Source organism: Lissotriton vulgaris, chromosome 4_1 (assembly GCF_964263255.1).
Source record: "Lissotriton vulgaris chromosome 4_1, aLisVul1.2, whole genome shotgun sequence".
NCBI classification, from domain to species: domain Eukaryota; kingdom Metazoa; phylum Chordata; class Amphibia; order Caudata; family Salamandridae; genus Lissotriton; species Lissotriton vulgaris.
Window position 1 is genome coordinate 1,208,002,630 of NC_141691.1, and position 27,430 is coordinate 1,208,030,059.

The 27,430-nt window shown below is 46.2% G+C and overlaps 1 protein-coding gene across 2 annotated transcripts in view; it reads right to left on the reverse strand.

Annotated features, from left to right (window-relative positions):
- The window catches only part of ZNF830 (zinc finger protein 830), a 173,040-nt gene extending 151,353 nt beyond the window's left edge, over positions 1-21,687 (reverse strand). Inside the window, exon 1 of one of the 2 annotated variants that reach the window (XM_086965418.1) lies at positions 21,475-21,687. In XM_086965418.1, the coding sequence (XP_086821544.1) occupies positions 21,475-21,656 (182 nt within the window). In that variant the 5' untranslated portion in view covers positions 21,657-21,687. Of the gene's footprint in view, positions 1-21,471 lie in introns of both variants that reach the window. The other variant, XM_086965419.1, reaches the window with a different exon arrangement.
- Positions 21,688-27,430: the final 5,743 nt, after the last annotated feature.

Below are 27,430 nucleotides of genomic sequence, written 5' to 3' on the forward strand. Positions count from 1 at the left end.
TATGAGAGCACCTTCCCTTTAAATTTGTGAGTTCAGAATTTCTGCTATACAAAAAAATTATTTGCTTGATTTAATAGACTAAACTTTTGCTTCAAGTGTAATAAGATTCTAGCTTACATATAGGGTGCAATGACGCTTGACATGCCTCATAAATCACTAATAGCATTGTCATCGGTGAAGGGCAGAATTGTTTCTCAGTTCATGTTTAAAAACTCACTTGTCATAAGTATATTACTAAAGCATGATGTGATAGCGAACTGTCATTTACAAACAGCACATTTTCAATTGAAATGGCCACAACATTCCCACCAACATGCTATTTTACTATATAAAACTGTAAAGCTATACAGCATATAGACAATCTGTGGAAATTAGGTGTCAGCAAAAATATTGCACAGCACCAAGTAAAGTGTTCTGATTTGTTCTTATCCCACAGTAACAAAGAAATGTGCTTTCAAAAACTGCTCTGCTATATTTTAAATGTGTGTACAGTTCATTTACAAGCTATTTAAAGGCTGTGTGAGAAAAAGGTTATATTCTACAGCCTTCCATTTCACACTCATTGGATTGACAGACAATTCACTTTATAAAATACTTTTGCAGTTAGCAAAAGAAAAGTAAACACCAACCTCAGGATAAAATAATCAGCATCGTGAAGACATAAGAGGACATTTGACCTTGGTCTATGGAAGAGCAAACTTGACAAGATAAAAACAAGATTCAAACGCATCTTTAGTGCTCGTTCACTTTGTGTGAGTAAAACACCTGTTCTTTGTCAGCTTGCCAGAACAGCCTAGTAAGCTCCAAAAAAAGCTTGCCCTGATAAAATCTAACTCACTACAGCAAGTGCGTGAGTAGATTTCTCGAGGCGTAGGCTTACAATTCAACATCAGCGGCTTTATATATCTTCTTCTCGTCTCTAAATACAATTTACAAAGAAGCATAAAGAGCAATGGTGCTTTGAGTCAGACCTCTTCATATGGACAGCACATGGTATGTTCACCCAGTCATTCATTGTTGGAAACAAGACCTGGAAATGGGTTATATGAAATAAAAGCGAGTGAGCAAAAACCTCTAATAAAGATTTGTAATCCATTCAGGTAAGACTGGAACAGAGCACCTGCCATAATATCCCACTTCCAAATAATGTTCTTGTAAGATCTGGGGGTCTCTAGTTGGCAATGGTATACACCTTTGTCCAAATAGAGACCCTTGCTTCTAAGTCAGGATAAGGGGATTACACTCCTAGATAACCCCTGCTCACCCCTTGGTAGCTTGGCAAGAGCAGACAAGCTTATCTCAGAGGCAGTGTGTTAAGCATTTGTGAATATACACAACAATACAGTGAAAACACTACAGATGGACACCACACAGGTTTTATAAAAGTAAGTATTCTTCCCCTATCTAGGGAAGATTCTTGAGAGCCACGTAACATCCTGTCTCTCTTCTTACATCGAGGGGAACAACATCTTGGCCTCCCACCAGGCCGGCTTTCGACCGGGCCACTCCACTGAGGGCGTGGTCCTGGCGGTCCTTGACGAACTGAAGGGCAAGGCCGATGGCAACCTTCCTCAGGCCTTAGTCCTTTTGGATTTGTCCGCTGCGTTTGACACGGTCGATCATACTATTCTTCTTGACCGTGTCAGCGCAGCGGGCATCCAGGGCGTTGCCCTTTCTTGGATCGCGTCCTTTCTGCAGGGACGCTCACAGGCAGTCCACCTCTCCTCCTTCTCGGCTCCTCCCCTCCCGGTCACGTGTGGGGTACCTCAAGGCTCCTCTCTTTCCCCCCTCCTCTTCAACCTCTATATCCGCCCCCTTATTTCCTCTCTTCTTGAGCTGGGGGTCTCAGTGTATAATTACGCTGATGACCTCCAGCTCGTCTTTGATCTATCCTCCCCCACTCACTCACTTCCCAAGCTCAGGTCAACTCTTGTCTTTATTTCTCAGTGGATGAGCTTCAATCATTTGAAGCTCAACCCTGACAAGACAGAGCTTGTCCTCACCGGCGGCCCCTCTAACCCTTGGTCCTCTGTCCACTGGCCCCTTTCTTTTGGTCCTCCACCTTCCCCGGTTCCCTCTGTTCGGACTTTGGGCATCAAGGTCAGCAATGACCTCTCGATGCACGCACACATTAGTTCTGTTGTATCCTCTTGCTTTCTTTCCCTCCGCCTCATCCGCAAGATCTCCCGGTTTTTTTCTGTTGATGCCCTCAAAGTTATCATCACTGCCCTTATTACATCCCGCCTGGATTATGGTAATGGCCTGTATGTAGGCATCCCTGCCTACGAGACCCGTCGTCTCCAGGCCATCCAGAACCAGGCGGCCCGTCTTGTCCTTCGTTTACCTAAGTTCTCCCACATCACTCCCGCCCTAAAAACCCTTCACTGGCTCCCCGTTCAGTTCAGGTCCCAGTTCAAACTTGCCTGCCTGGCCTTTCGGGCACAGGCCCGGTCCGCTCCTCTCTTCATCAACTCTCTGATCTCTTCCTATGCCCCTCCCCGCTCCCTCCGATCTTCCTCCCTCTCTCTTCTTCACGTTCCCCGCTTCCGTAAGTCCCGCACAGGGGGCACCCGCTTCTCTGTGCGTGCTCCGCAAATCTGGAACTCTCTTCCCCTCTCTATCCGCTCCATTCCCATTTTTTCTCATTTTCGGAAAGCCCTCAAAACTTTTTTCTTTCTTCAGGCTTTCCCGGGCTAATCTCTCTTGCACCAGTTAGGCAGTTACCGATGTGTTCCTCAGCGCCAGGAAGCCGCTTGGCCACAGAGCGCTTTATAAATTTCTTTTTCATTTCATTTCATTTCATTTATTCTTTATATAGACTTAATACAAGACCACAAACAACAAAAATCCACAATTCTGTACTTAAGATGGACTTAAAGATGATAGAAGTTGCTAAGTTCAAGTTGATGATAAATGCGACACAGTTCTCACAAAAGTACCTGGATGTGAAACGCAAAATAATCAAAAGGCTCGCATAGGGAAATGTGTTGGTTCCGTGCTCCGGGGGAGATGACGCGTCGAGCCTCAATGCTTGCGCGGAGTAGGGGAGGTGGAGCCAGCATTGTGGAGGGAAGCCCCGGCCCTATTCAGGTCCCAGGTGCAACTCCTCCCTCCCATCTAGATGCAGATCTCTCTATTCACCACTGGGCAGACTCATTCCGTCTCCTGGAATCACCCAGTCCTGTCAACTCAAACTCCAGACAAGGAATACACAACCTGGCAGATGCAGGCTTGGATAGTTAGACAAGAAAATACCTATTTTCTGAAAGAGGTATTGTCAAACACAGAATGTTAAAACCAACTTAACTAAAAGATGTATTTTATCATTTTGAGTTCAGGCATACTAAATTCGAATTTCTATCACTTTACTAATTGGTTTCAGTTACCTTTATAGTCAAATTGCAGCTCCAACTAACTGTACGAGACAACGGTTTAATTCCACGTGGTCTACTCACATAGGGCAGCATTTAGTATTGGACGGCATTTCAACCATAACTAAAGCTTTAGAAAGTTTCACTTTTTGATTGTATTTGGTCATAAAATTGGAGAAGCATTCAGCACCTGTTGAAGAGCATTGAGACTGTGGGTCAATAATACCGCATCATCTGCATACAGGAGAGCAGGAACAGGGCGCTGACCTATCTATAGCAGATCTTGACATAGGCCCAATAATAATTTTCTTGTTCCTTTGATATACAATGTGAATAATAAAAGGGTCAAGAACGTCCTGCCTAACACCCCTGCAAACATTAAAGGCCTCGTTACACTTGCCATTTATTCCATATCCCACCCTTGCCATTGTGCCAGAGTATCACTCGCTCAATAGTCACTAAAGCTTGATTCACTCCAAGTACCCTCAGCAGACCCCACAATTTACTATGGTCTACACAACTGTGAGAAGTTGGCCTGATATATGATGTCTCCAATTCTGGGGGCACCTTCTATCAGTTTAAACAATCCCTTATGGTGTCAGGTTGTAAGTCAACCTTATATACAAGCTATCCTAAGGGTAGCATGGACTAAGCAGCCTTAAAGGCTTAACTCAAGGTCATGTTAAGCAAGCTGTTTTACCAATCACAATCCTGTAATATCAAATGAAAGGACACCACACAAGTTATATATTATAAAAATATATGTATTTATTACTAGAATAATCCTCTGTACTCTTTATGAGTGCAGAGGCACAAGCGATTAAACAAAAGCACAGTTAAACATATAAAAGTTGCACAATTATGGATGAGGCCCAGGGGCCACGCAAACCATATATTAAAAAAGTGGTAAAAGTATCACTAATCGAACAGTGGTCAGGCCTAGGGCATCGCTGGGAGCAGTCGGGACTAGCAATGCTGAAGTCGGGGAAAGCCCGCAGAATTCGGGTGCAGCGCTTAAAGCACACACATGCACCAATGCAAAGTCAATGGTGCGTAAAAGTTACAAAGTTACTGTAAAAGGAGACTTCCTTTTAACCTAGAAGGACAAAACTTTAGACATATACACTAGAGGTGTGTACCAGTACAAGAGCACCGGCATTGCGGAGTTACCTCACCCACAGGAAGCGGGTGCACGAGTGCAAAGTAGTGTTTGGTTTCGTCACGCAGGTTGATGGTGCCTGAAGATGAAGATGCTGCAGGCGTCGAGAAGAGAAGTGTCCGGTGTGATCCAAGGGTGGATCGAAGATATAGATGATCTGAAAGCAGAGGGGACAGAGTCTGGGTCACTCAGCAGTGACCAGGGTGAAACCAGGAAGGAACCAGGCAATGTCGGGCGCAATCAGGTCGATGTCGGGAAGCTTGTCTCTGCTGCCACGTGGACTCTGAGGCACCGAGGATGTCCAGGAGTGGAACACGAGCTGTCCCACGAAGGCTCTCGCTGTCGGCGGTGTCGGCTTCCGGATTGGAGCAAACAACCCTTGGCAAGCGCAACCCACGCAGGATTCGAAGATCGCTTAATACTCGGACCAGCAAGGTCAGAGCGGGTGCTCCTTTTCAGGGGAGCGAGGGCAAGTCTGGAACAACCAGACTCACAAGTCAGATTCAAAGGTTCGTCGGTACTGGGGGCGCTAGCCAACGGGCAAGCGACCGGACCAACGTGTTGAGCCAAAAGATGCAGAAGGGCCCCACGCAGCACTCGGTGAGTGTAGAGGGGTGAGCTTCGGTGCAAGAGTGGCTCAGGGCTGGGGCTTCTCAAACCCCAATGCACAGCTTCGAGGAAGCCTCAGAAGCTGTACGGTCAGCGCCTCGTGGTCTTTCCAAGATGGCCGGCCCCACGCTTCAGGTCGCCTCCACGGGTCTCAGCTCTGCAGGGATTGTGGATCGGGCTGTTAGAAGGCAGGAACGCTGGGTCTTGTCGAACTCTGTCGCTCGAGTTCCAGCGGGAACTGCAACAAAGCAAACGTTGAGGTGCTGGATGGTGCCTGTTTGCACAGGGTGGTCACTCCTTAACCACAAGGGAGATTCTTCAGTCTTCTACGTCGAGTAGGATGTCGAAGGGTCCAGAGTTTCGTTTCATAAGTTTGTCAGGATAATCTGAGAGCGTTGGCACTGCTCCCATTCTTATACCAATCTAGGAGGCTGGATTACCTGCTAGGTCCCTCCTATGGGTGGGACCCAGGAAGGGGGTGGTTACACCCCTTTCCCTTTGTCCAGGGTCGCGCTGGGACTGGGGCTGGTGTGCCCCAGAACCAGTTTGACCGGATTATGCAAGGGGAAGCCTTGTGCGCCCCAGGCACTGTCTAGTTTCTTTCAGCCCTCCCTGCCCCAATACACTATCTCCTGTCTTGGGTGGTTTAGCACCTCCCTGCGACAGGAAACCCTTTGTCCAGGCCTCCTCTGCCAAGTTTCGGTCAGCAGCAGGAGGTCAGACTTGTGTCGGTGGCAGCAGGATCCATTTTGTGATGCTGAGGCTCTGGTTAGGATTAACCGCGTTTTAGTAAAGTAACATGTCTTCTCCCTCTAGAAGTGTGGAATGCTATCCCCGTCGACAGGACTGTCGAGGGGATAGTATTCCAAATCGTATGACACCTTACACAACATGTTTTGATAAAGCCAAACCAAAGTTAGCACATAACCGCGATGAATTATAATGCACTATATATGGTATGGAGTATATGGTATGGCATTATCCCGGAACAGCTTAGGGAGTTGTTCCCGACAGCTGCAGACAGGCTCAGCTCATGCTAGAGCACCATCTCACGTAAAACCACGCACTCTGCCTCCAGGATTGATAAGGCCTGCCATAGGAGTGACTTATAGGTATATATGTGTCCAGATATAGGTTTAGATATAGGTATACTATATCTAAGCAAGGGGTGATTACACCACCTTGCCCCAGCTGAGTGATCAGCCAGTTGTGTCAATTTAAGGTTCAGCCAGGGGTGGCAAAAAGATATGCTGGGCCCCTGGTAGGCCTTGGATGCACCTATGCCCTGGGCACCTATAGTGCACTGTACAGGGGCTGATAAAGTGTCCATTATCAGATTGGTTATGCACCTAGGGTGCATGGAGTCCATTTTACAGAGAGAGCAGATAGCCTGGGGCCCTGATCAGCAGGGAACCAGGCCAACTAAGTCGAAAACCAGCTAAACACAAGGCAAAAAATCTGGGGTAACCATAGTCAGGTAGCCACCTTCCTACAACAACTGAATGCACTGGACAGGTTCATAAATCCCATATATAATGCCCCACTTTTTGTCTATAATAAGGTTCCGGAATAGACACTGTCCAATGGTTTCGAAGCCTCTACGTAACCCATACTGGATTTCCAAATGGATCTTATGTTCCTCTGTCCATGCCTCTAATCTGAGTAACTGAATCCTACCCGTCACTTTAAACTGGGAGTCAAGCAAAGAGATAGGTCGATAACATCTTGGCTCAAGACAGTTTCCTTTTTTAAATAATGTACTCACATGAAGAACATGGTGTGAAACTATTTATAAAAAAACAAGAGAAAGCAGAGAAGTGAGTGCTCCAAAATGATCAGGAGCTTGATAAGGTTTGCAAATAAAAAGGGTCAAGAACATCTGAATATGGAGTTCAAGCAAACGGAAAACGAAATGCACAATCTGAAATGTAGAGATAAAGTAAATACTCGGAAAAAAGTCATGAACTTATATAAATGTTAACAAGAAGTACGCAGAAGGAAACGTAAAGATAATTTGATCAGTAAGGACAGATCCATATATTTGTAAAGGGATAAGCCTTAAACAGTGCCTCCTTTAGGACAAAATAAGTGTATGCATGCACATATGATACTCCCTGCACATCCAATCAGACTCTTCTGGTACGCTGATGATAATAAGCAATCAATCAGCTCCGATGGTGTGCTGATTTTTTAAGCGATAAGACTGTCCCAAGTAAGTAACAGACAACAAAATAAAGAAGGCATTGTGAGGAGGTGCACAAAGTCTGAATCATGTCAAACCAAGATAGATTTTCCTAAATGCATCCACAAATAAAAGCAGATAAACGTTTTTAAGCTGCATCAAAGAAATGGATAGACCAAAAAACCGTCTCCACAAATTAGATAACACAATTCCAGATGGTGAAACTAAATACTAAATAGACGGACTACAGTATAAGTGTGGGGAAAGTGGTCTTGGCTATTTTTAAGGATGAATAAACAAGGAAATAATTACTGCTATAACATTGCATTGCTATGCACTGTGATGCTATGTATGTGTTTTTGTTTGTGTGTTTATAATAACACATCTGTCCCATTAAAAAAAAGTACCCATTCCTACTGTCACTTTCAAATACACTTCTTACTAAGGCCCAAATTTGGATGTCGGAAGGAATTGCCTCAGTCCGACATCCCTGTAATTTCGAAACTGGCCAACCTTGAATCGGCAGTCCGAAACTGCAATTTCAATGCGACCGCACATTTTGGGATCGCAGACTCACATTTCCCTAGGGGAGCTTGTGTGGTGGACAGAATCCAGCCACAGAACAATGTTCCATAGAAGAATGGGAATCACTGTAATCCCTGCCACACGGTGCAAAGATTTACAGGGGGCACCATAGGTGCCTCCTCAGCCCCCAACCAGAGGCCACAGAGAGAGGGGGCCCAGCTATGGGCCCCCAAAGTCAATTTCCGACAGGCTTTCCATGTCGGAAAGCCCGACATGGAAAGCCTGTTGGAAATCAACATCATAACCTCGATGGCTGAAACAGCGTCCTTAAGGGATTATTATGTTGCGGTTCCAAAAAGGTTCTTTGAGCCCATCAGAAGCCAGACAGAATGACTGGCCTGTTTCAAATTCAATCGGCGTGATTGTATCACAGCAGTCGGATTTAGAACCTTGGATGTCAGTCGGAAAGCCTACGACCTGCGGTTGGAAGCTATCCAACTGACATCCAAATTAGGGCCTCAATGAGTTCAGCCAAGTTCTATGCAAGCTGTAATGCCATTTATAGGAGTAAAGTAGTGGCAGTTAGCGACAATCCACAGGCTCTCTTTCTCTAGCCTAAAAGGCCCCCACATCAAAATAAAAGACATAGGGTGTTTAATGATGCTGCCCACTTTTAATGTCAACGATACTTTTGGCTTAGAAATTACAAAAACTCATCGTCACCCAAACATTTTTGAAGCCTAAAAAAAAAAAAAAAGGTTGAGGGCTTAGTACATGCATACTTAAGAAGATGTCCCCTAGCCCTCTGACCTGGACATAAAGCTACCTTCTCCAGCTGTCTGTATTAATTGACAGTCTCATTTCCCCCATCACTACCTAATACCAAGATTGACTTTCCCCAGAGATGCTGTCTTTGCAATGGAATGAATGACTCTTACATGATATTATACTTTAAATGCCCCCCAACCCCCTGAAGCACATACCCTTTGGCTGCCATTTTGCAGTACCACATTAAGGATCAAGGAAGAGCACTGCCTGCAGTTAAGTTAATATTTGTGTGCTTATGTTAATGCTGTTCAAACTTGTATTCATGGTTCATTAATTGAGAGCCTTTATTATTAGGCTGAGCGCTCCCAGTAAAATGTAAGTTCTGACTGCACTACTGGCAGTGGTTCCAGTATAAAAATGTGGACACATGGTTTCAAAGTTTAGATTTATGAGGCTATGCATGATGCTCCCAGAATGCTGTCTGATTAGATGCAAATATTTGCATAAGCGTGAAAGCAAGATTAATGATTTTTTGCTTTCGATATAAAATGTCCCTAAATAAATGAAAGTAGGAAAACATTTTTTTTGCCAAACTACTGTATTTTCCGGCGTATAGGACGACCCGGCGTATAAGACGACCCCCTACTTTTCTTCATAAAATGTGGGTTTCATGCTATACTCGCCGTATAAGACTACCCCCACTTCCAGCGCAGTACTGTATTGCCGGCGGGAACTTTCTACAGTCCCCTTTCAATGCCCATGAACTGAGGAGATGACGTACGGTACTGACGCTCCTCTCCTTCCGATAAACGTGAGATTTATGGCCACATCGGAAGGAGAGAGAGACGCCAGTTCAACGCATGTGCCCGCTGTAGCTCTAGACTGAATACCTACGCAGTTCGAAAATACCGAAATGGCCCGTGAGATCCAGCTTCCATCGGCACTACTGCACTACAGGACTGTAAGAGACTGCGCACTATTGTCATTTTTGATTCATGTGCCGTAACTAGTCCTATTGTGAAGCGCTCTGACACCTTCGGGTAAAGTCCGCGCTATATAAAATCGCATACGGTAAATAAAGTACAGTACCGTACAGCTAGAGGGGATTGTAGTATGACTCTCATAATATGGTATAAGGGGGACCAGTAGCAGGGAGAGAGAGATTAGAGAGACGCCAGATCAGCGCAGAGAGAGACGCCAGATCAGCGCATGTGCCCGCCCGCTGTGTCTCTAGACTGAGCACGCAGTTCGAACATACAGAAACGTTGCTTCCACTCCTAAAAATTTGGTACCCGGCGTATAAGACGACCCCCGACTTTGGAGAACATTTTAAGGGGTTAAAAAGTCGTCTTATACGCCGGAAAATACGGTACTGTAAAATTTCAGGTACCATTTCTTTGCAGCATCATTCAGTAAAATGTGTTGATGCATGCTAGTATTTCCCGAACATATTCATATTAGAAAATCAGTGTAACCAGTTTCAATAAGATTTTGGGAAACATAAAAATAAACAAGCACTGGCAAAGCCAGTAGGTCTGAAATGGTGGTCAGCTTTTTAGCCTTGGCAATGCATGACTTGTTGTGGCATGGTTTTCGTAAAACCGTATTAATGCAAGAGCTGCCGGACCCTAACCATTATAACAAACATTGGCAAAAGCAAAAATTGTTTTTGGTCTAAAAAAAGCACACACTGCCACGTTAGTTACTGGCACTGAACCAAACTACGTTGTGTGCCGATATGCTCCTTTTGAAGCCAGCCGATACAGAGAGAATTTTAATAAACACTAAAGGTCATGGTTAACACCAGACTAAATTAGGGGCCCAATTATTAAAGAAAGTTTCAAAAGTGCACCCTTGGTTTATGTCCTCGCATTAAGGGCAGCTATATGGCTTTCGTGAATTCATAAGAATTTACAGCAGTAGGGCATGAAATAGTACTCCTAGAAAATATTTGTGAACTGCATTTTAGCATGAGAAAATATGCATGTGTAGATTTGCTCATGCGAAAACCTAAGTGTTTACAAGTTTATTTTCCCTCCAACCAGTTTTTTCCCAACTTTGGAAGAAGGTTTACATCTGCCATTGTCAGGAGTGAATTTCCTTGAAAAGTAAAACAAAGGGTTTCCCTATGGGAGATATTATTTCCTGCTCCTGAGTCAGAACTCAAACTGTCAAACACAATTCACACCATTCATATTTGTGGAACGGGAGAACACTCACCAGAAAGGAAAACCACCCAGTCTAATTGTGCTATAAAAAGTATACACTTTATTCTAAAATATACAGAAATGTACAATGAGTCATAAATTAAAACATAAACAACACAATAGAATACACAATTAAAAACCACCTAGTGTGGACGTGGAGAAGTTAATAAAAAGAGACACTTATATCTGTCTTTGATCTGTCATTTCGGACCCTCATTTGTCAACACTAAGAGGAATAATATTCCTTTGGGTCAGTTAGATTGTTGGCAATGTCGAATATGACTTTAAAGTTGGCGTCGACGCGTTTCGGAAGCTAAGAAAATGATAATGGCTTCCTTCCTCAGGACAGTTTGTTTACGTATTCTCCACAAGTTGATATCAAACCGTAATGGTTGCTATTTCCATGCAGAGGCTGCCAAATATATAGTAATCCTCTGTTTCTCGTCTGTAACGGTCACCCGGATTTTCCACTCTCCTGTCTCGATGTGCGGATGGGTGCTTTAATGAGGACACTCGTCTGTTTAAAAATTCAGTCGGTATTGGGCTCTGCGCGGTCCTTATAACTCGCACAAGGCGGCGTTTTTAAATTTCGGTTCTCACATCTATTCCGGGTACTGTTCTTTACCGAGGTATGTGGATCAACTTCCCTCAATGGGGTTCTTGTCCAGCAACCGGGTAGAGTGATGCACGTGGCTAATGTTGGCGCACAGCTCGCTTTCCCGGTGCTGTTTTTCGTGGCGTTTCTTGAATCGCCGTTGCGGTAATGATTCAAGAACCCCATTGAGGGAAGTTGATCCACATACCTCGGTAAAGAACAGTACCCGGAATAGATGTGAGAACCGAAATTTAAAAACGCCGCCTTGTGCGAGTTATAAGGACCGCGCAGAGCCCAATACCGACTGAATTTTTAAACAGACGAGTGTCCTCATTAAAGCACCCATCCGCACATCGAGACAGGAGAGTGGAAAATCCGGGTGACCGTTACAGACGAGAAACAGAGGATTACTATATATTTGGCAGCCTCTGCATGGAAATAGCAACCATTACGGTTTGATATCAACTTGTGGAGAATACGTAAACAAACTGTCCTGAGAATGGAAGCCATTATCATTTTCTTAGCTTCCGAAACGCGTCGACGCCAACTTTAAAGTCATATTCGACATTGCCAACAATCTAACTGACCCAAAGGAATATTATTCCTCTTAGTGTTGACAAATGAGGGTCCGAAATGACAGATCAAAGACAGATATAAGTGTCTCTTTTTATTAACTTCTCCACGTCCACACTAGGTGGTTTTTAATTGTGTATTCTATTGTGTTGTTTATGTTTTAATTTATGACTCATTGTACATTTCTGTATATTTTAGAATAAAGTGTATACTTTTTATAGCACAATTAGACTGGGTGGTTTTCCTTTCTGGTGAGTGCTCTCCCGTTCCACAAATATGAATGGTGTGAATTGTGTTTGACAGTTTGAGTTCTGACTCAGGAGCAGGAAATAATATCTCCCATAGGGAAACCCTTTGTTTTACTTTTCAAGTATATTGGTGCTCTATTTCCCTTTGGGTCATTAAGAGCCCCTCTCTTTCCTTTCTACCTAGGAGTGAATTTCCAACATTTCTCAGTATTGGAAAAGATTAGAGAAGAGTTGTTGAAACCCCTTAAAACATGCAAGTTAGTAGGTTTGTACAGACTCAAAAGGACATTCCAACCCTGGAACTATTGTTTACCACTACCTTCAGTCCCAGTATGTAGATCTGCGGAAACGTAGCAACATAAAAGGGATTACTAGTATTCAAACACTACTATGGTTTGAGCCCAGGCATAATCAGAGAGGCTATATAAGAACTCCTTTTTAGGTCGAGCTGGCATTGGAGCGCGAAGCGCTCCCGCCAGCGAGTTCTATAGTCACTGTGTTAACTGGCAAGGGAGATAGAGCTGTGCACGAGCAGCTACTGGCCTGTGCACGAGCCGATTCAGCTCTGTGAACGCGCATGTCTCCGGAAGACGTGCTGCGCCCGAGCCGCTCCCGCTTGTTCATCCGACTCTGAGCCCTACCTATGTGGTAATCCGGAACCAAAGAACCTTTAAAATGACCAGGCCTTCGTAGGCACACAAGTGAGAATGTCAAAAAATAATTAAAAATGCCAAACTGCAATCTTTATCTTTTCCGCTAGATGGTGAAGTTTCACTGATAATATGTATTGCACATGTTATGATGAACTAAGGAATTTACAAGTATCGCGGCCCTGGCAAAATAAAAATGGTGACGCTGCGGCGTGACTTTGTTCAAGTCTCACGCTTCACCTTTGCACTCATTAAAGGTAGGTATGTGTCTTTACAGCGGAACACGGGGCAGATAATTCACTGTGCGCCATCGGCTGTCAGATTTGCTTTAGTTTGGCAGAAGGCTCTTTAGGGATATTTGTACCAATCACAAAACAAGCATTTGCAATACAATAGGTCTCGCATAATTAATGTTTCAGCTATTGGTGTTGCATTATTTAGCAATGCCAATAGCTCAAACTTAAATAATGCGAGACCTATTGCATTGCAAATGCTTGTCTTTAGTAACTTGTGTTCCTTATGACCTAGAAACATTTCTTGGGTGAAAACTGAAACGGTGCAGAAAAACGCCCCATCTGCAGAATCGCATAACCCCAGTGACTGTTCCTGTGATAGCCATAGTACAGCTGTAAGTGACAGGTCTGATGTATGCTTCACACATACAATGCGTTACCTGGTAGCGATGTGCTGAGAAAAGTGAATGAAAAATAAAACATAAAATACATGTCCTCTTTAAAATATGGAACAGTAAGGATTATGAAAATCATAAATTTGATTTGTTCCTATAATCTGCTGTTTAATTTTTCGGGGTACTGATTTGTGTTTTAAAAAGTTTACATTCCACAGCAGGCACAGAGGTTCCGATGCAATACATCTTTGTATTCTGATGTGCGAAGGATTACTGAATGAACCCTGTTACGGTCAGGCAATGGACTGCCTTCAGAAGTGACTCCCGAACTGACATCGCATCAATGAAGATATCAGATGCAGTGTCACCAAAGTAAAACAGCTGAACTCCACCAAGAAACATGGCGCTTCCATAGGTCTCTCTGGCTCAACTAGTCGTAAAGCCAGGAGCCCCACACAGCACACACGCGTCGCTTCGGGATGTGAGCTAAAACGTGGATATTTAGAAAAAAGAAGTCCATACACTGAAATCTTGAACCAGTCAACCGTGGAGGGACTGGCTTTTTCCCATGTGAGCCTCCCCTGCCCCGAGCCAACATGGTAGAATGGCTGAGGCGCCACGGCGCTGTCCGTGGTGCTGACCCGTCACTGGATGCCTGTTGCATTCACTGTAGATGTGCCGCCCTCGACTAACACTTACCTTATTGTTCCATGTGCGACGAGGAACCAGATATTTCTTTACGTATATTTGTAGCTAAAGGTTTGGCTCGATTGGGTGTGAGCACCGAAGTGTCACAATTCAGAGTTTTTCAAATGTCTGTCGTCTTTTAAAAGGACATCAATCTGACTAGATACGAGTGTTTTCGCTTTGGTCGTAGTTGTGTTTATACTGTGCTTGGTGTCAGCCCACAGACCACTTCCACGGAACTTGGCAGCTCGACCTCTGCAACCCCAAATAAGTAAATTAATCGAAACTATTATCTTCCCTTTACGTGTGTACAGTAGTTTTTAAACAAGCATTTGCAATGCAATAGGTCTCGCATTTACGAGAGTTTGAGCTATTGGCATTGTAAATGACAATGCCTTTTATCTATGTATTGATTTGTAAAACATAAATAAAATGCACTGCCATTTACAAAGCCAATAGCTTACTTAAACTCTCGCAAATGCGAGACCTATTGCATTGCAAATGCTTGTTAATGAAATTGCTGCCATAATATGTCGCCGCACAACATGGCACCAAAGGGACAAGTGGATTTTGTTAAAGGACAAGTAGATTTATGAAGCAACCTGCCCCATGGACAAGTAGATATTTTAATAAATTCCACAGGACTGGATACGCAGATATACACAGACGGACAGAAAGATATGCAGGCTGAAGGACAGGCTTTTAGACAGGCAGACAATTAACAGATTGGCTTGTTGAAAGACGCTGACAGGCTAGAATGCAGTCATACAGGCTGACAAGTGCGATGACAGGTTGATTGACACTCTGGTGTATGGATTTACCTACCAGTAGAAAAGCAGACTTCTAGACAGAGTGACGGTTACACTGACATGTAGTCTGGCAGAGACCAATAATCAAACAGCCAAGCAAGCAGCGAAACAGGCCGCCCCATAAGAAGGATGACCGAGTGACTGGCAAATAGGCAATTTGACAAATTAAGGACAATGAGACAGGAAGTCAAGGGAGTGTGAGGACAGTCCGGCTGACATATAGAGAGAGGCCAGTGAGCGATTAATTGGGCACGCAGACAGACAAATAAGCCAAGCATCACAAACGCCTGTTGACGGTCCTGCTTATCTGGAGCTCTCCTCCCGATGTGTGTTTGTGGGATCGAGGATGCTTGCTGGTGCAAGGAAGAATTCTGCTTTTCAAGCTCTTCAATTTATTTAATGCCTGAGCACTGTCATTGTATGCAGACAAGATGAAAAGTGTTCTTGTGCAAAGGAATTTAAATGAATTTAGCAGAGGTATGTATATGTTCCTCTATCACATTAAACACATATAATATTCACGGAAATAAAACAAGCATTAAGTTGTAGCCAAGATGCAGCTAGCACCAACCATTGCAGCTGAAGACTAACAGTTCGATAGCGATGTGGAGAGCACAGTTCAGAAAACGTTTTTCCTTTTTTTCTACATGTACATGTAGCTGCTCTGCGCTCCTCCCTCCCGATCTTTAAAAGAAAGCATGAAAACCATGTGCTCAACAGCCAAATCCAATACAGTTATACATTTTCAGGATACCGTGCAGCAGGGAGCATTGCTTGAATTGCTTGCTTTACCTCTATCAAATAGGCCAGGCCCGAGCGAGTCATGGACTCATTTCCCCAGCTGCAACGTTTTCTGTTTAGCTGCTGGTCCACTCATAGGGGCGAAGCTTAAAGCGAGGCAAATCGTTTAGAGTGAAATGCCATCTTGAAATACGAGCAGCGCGGGAAGCAGACTCGGCAAAGTGTGTCTTCAAAATTCAAGACGACAAACTGCGCAGACTCGATTTTTTAGCTTTCCGGTGACCTGCTGCCTTAGCTTAACCCTTTCCTAACTCATCACAGGGTGAGGCCCACCCCACCCTGTGATGAGCTGGGAAAGGGTGAGATATGGGATAATCATGCTCTCCAGTCTCCACTGCATGATGGACAGGAAGCCCTAGAAATACAGGGTTTCAGTGTTAAACGCCCGGGCTATTTTTATCCACAGAGTATCAGTTCACAACACTACTTGTTTGCCGAGCTGATGACCTCACAGGCCTCAGGGCTTTGAGAGCATCAGCCTGGCAAATACTCTAGACTTCGGTACGACCAGGGATTTAAAGAATGCGTCCCGGTCTGCCATAGAAGCAAGCGAGGTGGGTGGCAGGGTGCGTCAGCCCCTCAATCAATTTGCAAAAAGTGTGTGCATGTTTTATTTAAAATTTTAAAAAGTTATATATGAAAACAAAATTATTTTACTTTCTCCTGCCCTGGAGGGAAAGTAAAGGGGGCGGAGCCCCAACACCCTCGAGGTGAATCCGCCACTGTAATCTAGATGAGATGTCACCGTCGCATGAACAACTGTCCTCCTACTGTCCTCTGGCAAGCGGTGCAGGATTTTTTTTTAAGTTCTCAGCATGCCAAAGCAGACCGATGAGACATGGTGTATGTGGGATTCAAAGGATAGAGCTGAGTCACACTTGACACCCAGATTTCCAGCTTCCTTAGTCGGACAGAGCAGGTTTCCTAAGGCAGCTGGCCACCAGAGTCCTGCGGGCGGGGGGAGGGCTGACGAAAGAACATGATCTCCGTCTAGTCATCATTTAATTTCAGCTTGTTGTTTTGTTGTTGTTCATCCAGCTGGTGATGGCTTTCAGGCAACCTGTTAATCTAGCAAATGAGTCCCTTGACTGATACTTAAAGGAGAATATCAGCTGTGTATCATCTGCATACAAAACAGCCTTCAACTCCCAGGTGTCAATCAGATTGGAGAGTGGTACCGATTAGATATTAAAGAGCAGGCTTAGTGCCGTACCCTGTGGTACCCCACACCGTAACAGCTTAGTTGATGATTGATATGGTGGGAGAAATACACTTTGAGTGCGATTACGAAGGTAGGACTAAATACAAGCAAAGGATGTGCTCTAGACACCAATCTGTTCAAGTATGTTTAGCAGTATGGAATGAGCAACCGTGTCAAAGGCCTCAGACAGATCCAACAGGATCAGCATAGCCGAAGCTCCTGCGTCCATTAACATTCTAATAGACTATGCAACCTCCACCAAGGCTGTTTCCGTGCTTTATCCTGTCCGGAAGCCTGACTGAATGTCGTGAAGGATATCATGGCGGTCCACATACTTGGTAAGTTGGCCCTGCGTTATTGTTTCCAACATTTTTGCCGGAGGTAGTAACAGAGATATAGGGCAATAATTCCCAAGCTCCTTGTGGTCGGCATTAGGTTTTTTTTCAAGAGAGGCAGAAGGAGCGCCTGTTTCCAGACATCAGGAAAGATGCCTGTGGACAATTACGTATTCCAGATGAAATTCAGTGCTGGATTAATCCAGTGAGCAAGTAATCTAAAAATCTTGGGAGGACAAGGGTCAGTGAGAGATCCCGATTTACACCTCAAGATTTCAGCCAAGGATTCTTGTGGGGAAATAAGGGCAAACTCTGTAAATGTGCCGTAGGTCATACCGGTTATTGGAGCCTGATAAATTAATAATGACACTTCATATGTGAAAGAAGAGTATACATTCTGAATCTTCTCAAAGAAGTTGGAAAGATTAGAACATAACTCTAAAGAAGGCAAGATTTTCCCTTCGGCCACAACATGCTTGGTAAAGGTTCTGACGATCCTGAAAATGTCTATGCTTGAGTGCTCAGCACCCTCAATCTGTCTAACGAAGTAATCTTTCCTGGCCACTCCCATCATTTTACACAGGTTTTTTAGAGCCATCTTATACTCCTGCTTTGCTTCTTGAGTATACTCTTCCTCCATTGCCTTTCCAATCTCTTGCATCCACTTTTTTCCCCTTCTGAAATCCTCCGAAAACCAAGGGGCTGAGGGGAACTCTCTCTGAGATTTAGAAGTTTTTAATGGTGCCGCCTCGTCAAGTGAAGCGGAGATACTAGCATTAAACAGTACTGCATCCGTGCATACGGCCATACATCACCATATAGAGTAAGCAATGAACATGCATGCCAACTAATAAGACTAGCACATATCAGCATGAACAGAAAACTGCTTATGGCATGAAATAAACATAGCAGTCTAATGGCCACAGAAATCAAAATAAACATAATAAAACACCATCAAACTAGGGATAGCAGGTCTAGGTAGTCACCCCCCAAAAAAAGATATTCAAGTTCCTCTGGTGAGCGATCCCCTACCAGACATTCCTTTACAACCCCTGGCAACAGGAGAGACAACATGACATGACCATAACTTTCCAGTGTAGAGCATACCAGTCTCAACTTCCACAAGGCTTGAATTGTATGAATAGAAACAAAACAAAACTGGTCCGGTCTTACCTGCATCCCAAAGTAGCAAGGTATGTGTGCTGGACAACTTAATGGCATTCAGCTGAATAACTTGACATTCAATTTCACTTCAGTGTTCAATGAAGGGGAAACTGTCAGGTCAAATGGTCTGAGATTTCAACGCAGCAAACCAATGATTACTGGACCTGAAATCAAGAAAGCGCCTTCCGTTCGGCGCAATGACGTGCAGAGAAAAACCCACAAATTGGCGCTCCTGATTTCTCAGAATGCCTCTACCTCAAATCAGAGCGCACATGTCAGTTTACACAGGAGGAAGGAAATGTTGCATCATGGACAAGCGTTGCAACCAAAGGACACGTGTGCCACTGCAAAAATTTGCGCATCACTCCGGTAAGTGGACACGAGACCCTCAGCGTTCCACCGTGGTCCAAGAATCACATACACCACAGCAGGTGGTCTTGCGGCCCATTCAAGTACTGCACAATAGTAACGGCACCACCACGTGGCCAGTACAAAGCTACACAACGATACCAGCAATAGCCAACTCAGCAGCAACTGACTAAAGCAGCTGCACCATATGGCTTAATAGCTAAACACTGCTGATCTCAAAATAAATTTCCAAGGTCCCCAGTGCCTGGCAGTTCCATTTGAACAATCCACACAATCTTTAACTCTTGATGCTGCCATTCAAACACTGATAATATCCATCAAAACACAGTATTGCTGGGAATCCTCAAAACACTATAGATGGTCGTCACCCAGATAAAAAATAGATCATGTACCAAACAGGTGAACGCAGTCAAGAACGCTTGTTGGTATCAGCGCCTAAACTTAATTGATTTCAAGAAGGTCAAACACCCCAGGCTGTCCTGGTGATGAGGGACACTGGTGGGGCCGACCAGGGCATTGCTTTACCTTCAAGCTCGAAGTTCCTTAGTTCCAGTTTCTTCAGTAGGACTCTTACATTACATAGTCCACAACACATGGGTTCTTGTTCAAATCGTTGCCAAAGTGTTGTAATACAAAGTCCATTAGCTGAGGTGTATATTCTATAATGGTTTATTTAAGCTTAGTTACAAGGTAAGTTCCAGGTAAATAGGTAGATGACAGAGTGTAGATAGCGGATAGCCCCACCAGGAGCAGCCTCCCTGCTGCTTAGCCTGCACACTCCAAAAGACACTCAGCACACCACTAGGAACCCATACATTCTATGCTATGACATCACTAAGCATTCAGGATTTAATTCATCACCAAGCACTCCAGCACTCATCCTGGCTGAACACTAGGGTGGATGTAGCTAAGGAACAGGAATGGCAACAGTTAAGTTCTATAGATAGTTTATTTAAGCTTACTTACAAGGTAAGTTCCAGGTAAATAGGTAATGACAGATAGAGTGTAGATAGCGGATAGCCCCACCAGCTGTAGCCTCCCTGCTGCTTAGCCTGCACACTCCAAAAGACACTCAGCACACCATTAGGCACCTATGCATTTCATGACATCACCAAGGATTCGGGCTTTAATTCATCACCAAGCACTCCATTGCTCATCCTGGCTGAGCAATAGGAAAGATGTAGCTAAGGAAAATGTAAATGTAAATGTAGGTATACTTATATAGCGCAACCTGTCACCACAAAGGGCATCCTGGCGCTTGCCTAGGGAACCCGTCCTGGTATTCCCCTGTGAGAAGTCCCGACAGGGTGTCCACAGGGTGAAAGTCAGGCATCCCGCCGCGAGGGGCCGTTGTGGAGATTAAGCAAGCTATTGCCCAGAGTCGCAGAGTGTGAACCCGTGAGTCGAGGAGGCACCGGGACGAGAATTATCGAGTCCGTGGAATTTTTAGCCCAAGACCCGCCGGGGCGGGGAATTGAACCCTGGTCCAGGACCGATCTCAGATTCCGGGTCTGCCGCCTCTAACCCCTGAGCCACACTTCTCCACCACCGCCAAAGAAATGGCAACAGTTAAGTCACAACACTGGGCTTTACAGAGCAAGGACAAAGATCACCTGCCAATCTCCAACCCCCATCCCACATTCACTAGTGAGGATAGAGTTGTGCTATGGTACCCAGGGATTGCTATTACTCATACATCTCATGTCCCTCTCAGAACTCCGAGCCCTTGTGTAAATCAAAAGTGTTTTTGAATGCCCAGCTACTTGACATAAATGCCTTTATCGGATCGGTCAAATGCTTATTTAGCCTAATGTTTTGAGACAAGCACATGTACCCCCACCATAAGCCTCTAAAACCTGCTCTTAAGCCAAACACTTAAATTCGAGCACAGATGTGCAACTGGGTGCAACTGGATGCAATATGGATTGTCAAAAAGTGTGTGGGTCAACTATAGAATTGGAGAGCGGTCCCTGAAAATAGACTTTAGTTATGATTTCGGTAAATATGTTTTAGAGGACTGGTGTAGAAAGGTCATTTCGAACAGTAAAACATAGGGCCAGTGCTAAGCTCAGTCATAGTTTAATAAGTATAGTTCACCAGTATGCCCATCAGTCTGGGGAATCATGCCCCAAAGAGATCGATGTTGGACCTTTACAAATCTTTCTTTAAACCAGAGGAAAAAATATATCCCCGTGTTCTTTTTGTTACTGTGTACAGAGCTCAGTTGCCTAGTATATAATAAGCTTGGTAACAGTGAAGACCTATGACAAGTTTGTGCATGAGAAGATTTATTTCATCGCAAACTAAAATAATGGTACTGTAGACAAAACGAAAGTTTTGAACAGACGTTGCATTCAAACAAACAGGCAAACTATTACATTTACTGCCCTCTTAAAATTCCGGAATATTTGAGAATATGCCAGGTTGGCCCTCAATTTTTCAAACACTGCGAGTGCTCTGGTGGGGTGGATTATTTATAGCGATGGGCGGCCACCTGGCTAGTTTCCGGACAAGCCAAGGTGCTGTGAGCGCTGCCGTGCCCCCTTCTGACCCAGGAACTCCTAACCCAAGAAAGCTTCAGATTAAAGGATATTTGGCAAATGGTGACTCGATCCTCTTCTTGTCCACGCTCTGTCGCTGCTTCTCACGCTGCTTCTCTTTCATGAGCCGCCGAAGCTCCTCCTGATTCACAGGTTTCTTGGAGGAATTGGCCGCGGCAGGCTTTCTGGAGGAAAGCACCGGTTTCCCCCGTGTATTCTGGCCGGGGGCCGCCATGTCTGTTTTGGTTTAGGCGTCGCACGCCCATGACATCACGGCGCGGCGGCCTCAAAAGACGCACACACAGTAGGAGGAGCTTCCTCCAGACTCCGACAACAACATTAGCTGCCGAGTCGTTTCTACGAGTGTTTTGCAATTTAATCGGTGGAGGGCAGTATAGCACCGCACGAAGCGTTTGAGCGAACTGCAAACCCGCCAGACCATATTCACCCTGAAGAGTCTTGATTTGCAAAGCCAAAAATAGCTTTAATTTGGCATTCTCCAGTCGGAATGTGTCCCAACTTCAATACAAAGTCAATGGGGAAAATATATTTCCCCCACAACTTTTTTAAACAATCCCCCTCTCTCTGCTGTTCAAATGTTGGCATGTGTGAAATTATACGGTGCTTACTAAACCTGCATGCTGCAGCTGCTTTCACTTTAGCCACAGCGCACAACTGGTGGGCTTCTTTGTCAAGTTAAAACAAGCATTTACAATGCAATAGGTCTCGGGTTAATTAAGTTTGAGCTATTGGCATTGCTAAATATTGCAACACCAACTGCAACAAAAGTCTATAAATTGTAGGCCAAAAAAATGTGTATTTATTTTTGTAACAATGGTGGCATGCTGCGCTTTAGATGAATATGTTTAAAAGTAAATTGCGCCATACTGTGATTGCTACAATAGTTAATTGTGGATGCGTTAACAAATGATGTGTGCACTGATGGCTGGTGGTGTGTGTGCTTGTACAAATTGTGCACTGATGGCTGGTGGTGTGTGTGCCTGGTGGAAGTGTGCACTGCCGGCTGGTGGTGTGTGTGCCTGGTGGAAGCTTGCACTGACGGCTGGTGGTGTGTGTGCCTGCCTGTTGAAAGCGTGCACTGACGGCTGGTGGTGTGTGTGTGCCTGGTGAAAGCGTGCACTGACCGCTTGTGGTGTGTGCCTGGTGAAAGGGTGCACTGATGTCTGGTGGTGTTTGTGCCTGGTGAAAACGTGCACTGTCGGCTGGTGGTGTTTGTGCGCGGTGAAAGCGTGCACTGACAACTGGTGGTGTGTATGTCTGGTGAAAGCGTGCAGTGACAGATAGTGGTGTGTGCCTGGTGAAAGCGTGCACTGATGTCTGGTGGTGTTTGTGCCTGGTGAAAACGTGCACTGACGGCTGGTGGTGTTTGTGCGGAGTGAAAGCGTGCACTGACAACTGGTGGTGTGTATGTCTGGTGAAAGCGTGCAGTGACAGATAGTGGTGTATGCCTGGTGAAAGTGGGCACTGACAACTGGAGGAGTGTGCCTGCTGAAAACGTGCACCGCCTACAGCACCACTCAATCCCCACCGCGTACAGCACCACTCAATCCCCACCGCGTACAGCACCACTCAACCTGCAACGCCTGCATCACAACTCAACCCGCAATGCCTACATCACCACTCAACCTGCAACGCCTACAGCACCACTCAACCTGCAACGCCTACATCACCACTCAACCCACAACGCCTAAATCACCACTCAACCCGCAAAGCCTACAGCACCACTCAATCCCTACCGAGTACAGCACCACTAAACCCGCAACGCCTACATCACCACACAATTCGCAACGCCTACATCACCACTCAGCCAGCAACGCCTACAGCACCACTCAATCCCCACCGAGTACAGCACCACTCAACACTCAATGCCTACAGCACCACTCAACCCGCAACGCCTACATCACCACCTAACCCGCAACGCCTACAGCACCACTCAATCCGCAACACCTACAGCACCACTCAATCCGCAACGTCTACAGCACCACTCAATCCGCACCGCGTACAGCACCACTCAACCCGCAACGCCTACAGCACCACTCAATCCCCACTGCGTACAGCACCACTCAACCCGCAACGCCTACATCACCACTCAACCCGCAGGGTCCAAGAGGTGGTGCTAAGTTAACCTTCCAAGGAATTACCTGCATTGATTTAAAAATATGTTCATTATAATGGTTAGCTGATAGGAAGAGGAGCAGACTGCAGGGGGTGGTGGGGTGTAAATGGTCAGCAGGGCATGGGTGAAAAATGGATGGCAAGGGTTGGGGGCAGACCTTAACTCACTCTCTATCTTTAAACTCTTCTGTGTGCTCCAATATCTTGTGCCTTCTATCCGTGCAATAAAGGCCTGACTCACAAGCAACATCACTGAATAACGGCCCACGGTACACTGTGTATTGAGACGAGTGTGACACTTTTCAAGTGGTGTTGGAGTGGGTTGTCAGAGGGACTGGAGCGGTCTTTTGATGATCACAAAACGTGTCATTTCCTTGCATCAATTTGCAAAGAGATTTACAAAATGATCCTAAACCTTAAAATTTCCTAGACTGAATGTCAACATATTTTGAAAAGAGACGCCTATTGGATAATCAGGATTGCTGGATACCACTAAACTGCCGTCTTTGTACCAGCTTATGATGCTGAGCACAATTACGCTAGTGATGAGAAATGTAATGCCCCACGAATGCAAGCTTTTTCATCTTGATATATTTCCTAGAAATTAAATGGAATTCCACTTAAATGAAAGTCACATTTTGCCTTGGCAAGCGTTGAAAAATATTTTTCTTCTGAAACCCAGCTGAAAATAGTTTTATTGAAAAGTCCACAGACATCTTTTGCAACAGTCATCGCCGTCTTAATTCCCTTGAAACAGAACTGCCTGGTTTGCTTATTCCAAATTTTCAGTGATATTTATTTTGTATGAAACACTTCCACTGAAATATCTTCTTGAAACACAGTGGGGTAGAGCAACAGGATACCATTGCACTGCAAGGAAAGACTCCAAGCACTATATACTAGAGGATTGAAGGCATTTTAGAGGATCAGTGGGGCGGAAAGGGCATTTCAAGCAGTCCGTACAGCACCAGCACCCACACCTGGGAACAACTCCGTTCCACAGTCCAGCGCTTGACCTACCATTCAAAAAGTGCAGCTCTGACATTAACAACAAGGATAATAGGGAAATTAAACTTTGTCATTTGCGCACTTAATGAGTGACGAATGGGAACCGCAAACTGCTGATGTCACCTGAGGTCACCCGAGGTAGGTGCAACTCTTCAATAGACTTTAAAAAAAGACTCAGCGTAATCAAATACCATAAAGGTATACTTATGTACTGTGCCATTCACAAATTCTCGAGGAGCAGTGCCAGTCAGTGGCTGAATTCAGCACGATTCAGTAATAGGAAGAGGTTTACAGCAAAAAGCTACAACGGACTAGGGGATGGAGGGAGGCGCAGGTAATCTACAATGAAACATGGGTCAAGCTCCAACAATGACCAATGCAGGAGGGGGTTAATCTGCAACAACCATGCCACACAAGCATCATCAATGACAGACGAGGAGAGAGGCAATGTACAATGACGAAACGTGGCATCCTACGACAATGAGGCCATATGCAGCAATGGACGCAGGAAGGGCAAGTTACATCAGTAAAAAAAACAAGAGCACATTGGTGCTCCAGAGCAGCGCTATTGAAAAAAAATAAAGCAGCAGTGAAAGCGATCGCTTTGGCAATCGCTATTGTAAAAAAAAAAAATAACACCCACGAGTGGTGCACGTGCACGCGCCACTGCGAGCATATGTCTTTAATTATGTCTTCAATTGTGTCTTCAATTATCGCATATGGCCTCTGGTGCGCGTAACAGACACCAATAGGCCACGGGCGGAGCTACACGACCGCCCATGGCCTATTGCGTGTTCTGTTTTAAAAGTACACGCACGGGGGGGCATGGCCAAGATGGTGACCGGGACGGACGTTGCTGTGTGAGGCTCCCGGCCCAACTCCCCCGTCCTGACCATTTAGTAGCCCTCACCCCCAGAGCAACCCCCAGAACGTGAGCGCTTGACACCCAGGGCTCCGAGGGTCGGTCCCCACTGTCTTCTGGGGCCGACAGAGTCCAGCTGCGGCCCTGCGCAGACTTTCCTCCCCGACGGGGTCTCGACCCGCCATTTTGCTAGACCGTGCGGACAGCTGCCGCCAGAAGTAGCTGTGCTTCTTGACTACGGGGAAAGCAAGATCCCGATGTGAGGCTGGTCGGGGGACATCGACAGGCTGCAGCATGGGGGCCGGCCACCCGAGGTGCATTCACCGCCACGGAGAGTGACCACGAGTGGGGGGCACCTTCGCCGGATCACCGCGAAACTCGAGCCCCTAGCTTTGGGGCCTGGAACCGGGACCTGATCCAGAGCAGCGATCTCCCCCAAACCTACGAAGTTTTAGCGGCCTGGTGTGAGAGGCAGCTCGGGCAACAGCACAGACCGTGGCTGCGACTGGTGCCGACGACCCGGTGAGTGCGGACTGGTCCAGGTCGGGGTCGCACCTGGTTGCCTGCTCTGCGACGCTCGAGCCCCCGGCCTGTGGGCCTAGAGTTAGGGCCGCGGGGGGACGCGCCGAGGACTAGGGGCGCCTGGCTGTTGTGACGAATGAGCTGGGGGCGCTGTGGCCCGGTGCCCCCCGATAGACTTCTTTGGACTCTATACGAGCCTTTAATTTAAATACATAGGGCATACTTCTTTCCTTTGGTTTTTGCCCCCCCCCCCCCTGATAGTGGCCGCAGCCTGGAGAGCACGCCCGTGTGCGGGCTGGAGGAGCTGTGCCGAGGCCCGGGGCTTGGGGACGACGGAGACCGGCGGCGCAGGGGTGGGGACCAGAGCTGGAGGCATTTGAGGTGCTGCCCCCGGGGCGTGAGGCCCGAGGGGCCCGGGGCCCTGGGAGAGACCGGCTGAGTGACTCGTGGCTGAGGTGTGGAACACCGCTCAGCGTCACATTGCGAACCCTGGCCCGGGGCACCTGAACAGGATAGTGAGGAGGGAGGCCTACATCCACTCTTAAATCCGGGCCGCAGATCGGGCTCACCCACGGCTGCTACTGAGACACACCATATAGGCTCTGCTCCCTTTGCAGTGGGGAAGGTTTGAGGCCCCCCACAAGCACTATTTACGGACATCACGGCTACGGGGCAGCGTAGAGCAGAGCGCACGATCCCGGACATGTTAGGGAAGGGCGCCCTCAAAGGAGACAAAAGCCCTATATCCTCGGCGACATCGAAGACCGCCTCGGGACCAGATGGTGAAGGTGCTCCCATCACCAAGTCCTTCCTGGAGACCCTCTTTAACACCTTACGGGAGGACTTCCAGACATTGAAGCAAGATATGGCCGGGGAGTTTAGAGAGCTGCGTAGGGACATGGGTGGCATGGGGGAGCGGGTGGCTGCGGTGGAGGAGGCCGACCTTTCCAGGGTTGACGAGATAGAGCAATTGCAGCAGGAGGTGGTGCGCCTCAAGGAGCAGCAGGTAGATTTACAAGCACACACAGAGGACCTTGAAAATCGGTCTCGAAGAAATAATATAAGGGTCCGGGGGGTGCCACTCAAAACGGAAGGGACAAATGTCACTCTCTTCTTGCAGGACCTATTCAGGGACGGTTTGGGAGAAGGAGACGATTTCGCCATACGTATTGACAGGGCGCACAGGGTGGGCCTGGCGCGCCGTGCGCCTACTCCCCCAACGGATATCCTGGCGTTCCTCCCTGACTTTCCATTGAAGGAGCGTATACTGCAAGAGGCCCGTAAAAAGCAGCCCCTCCTCTACCAAGGCCACCCGGTAACACTATTCCAGGACCTTTCGGCCATTACTCTGCAGAAGAGAAAGACTTTCAAACCGGTCACCACCTTCCTGTGGGAAAAAGGCGTTCCTTACTCGTGAGGCCATCCCTTTCGGATAATCTTCAAATGGAATGGGGCCTTGCAGCAGCTCCAATCCCTACAGG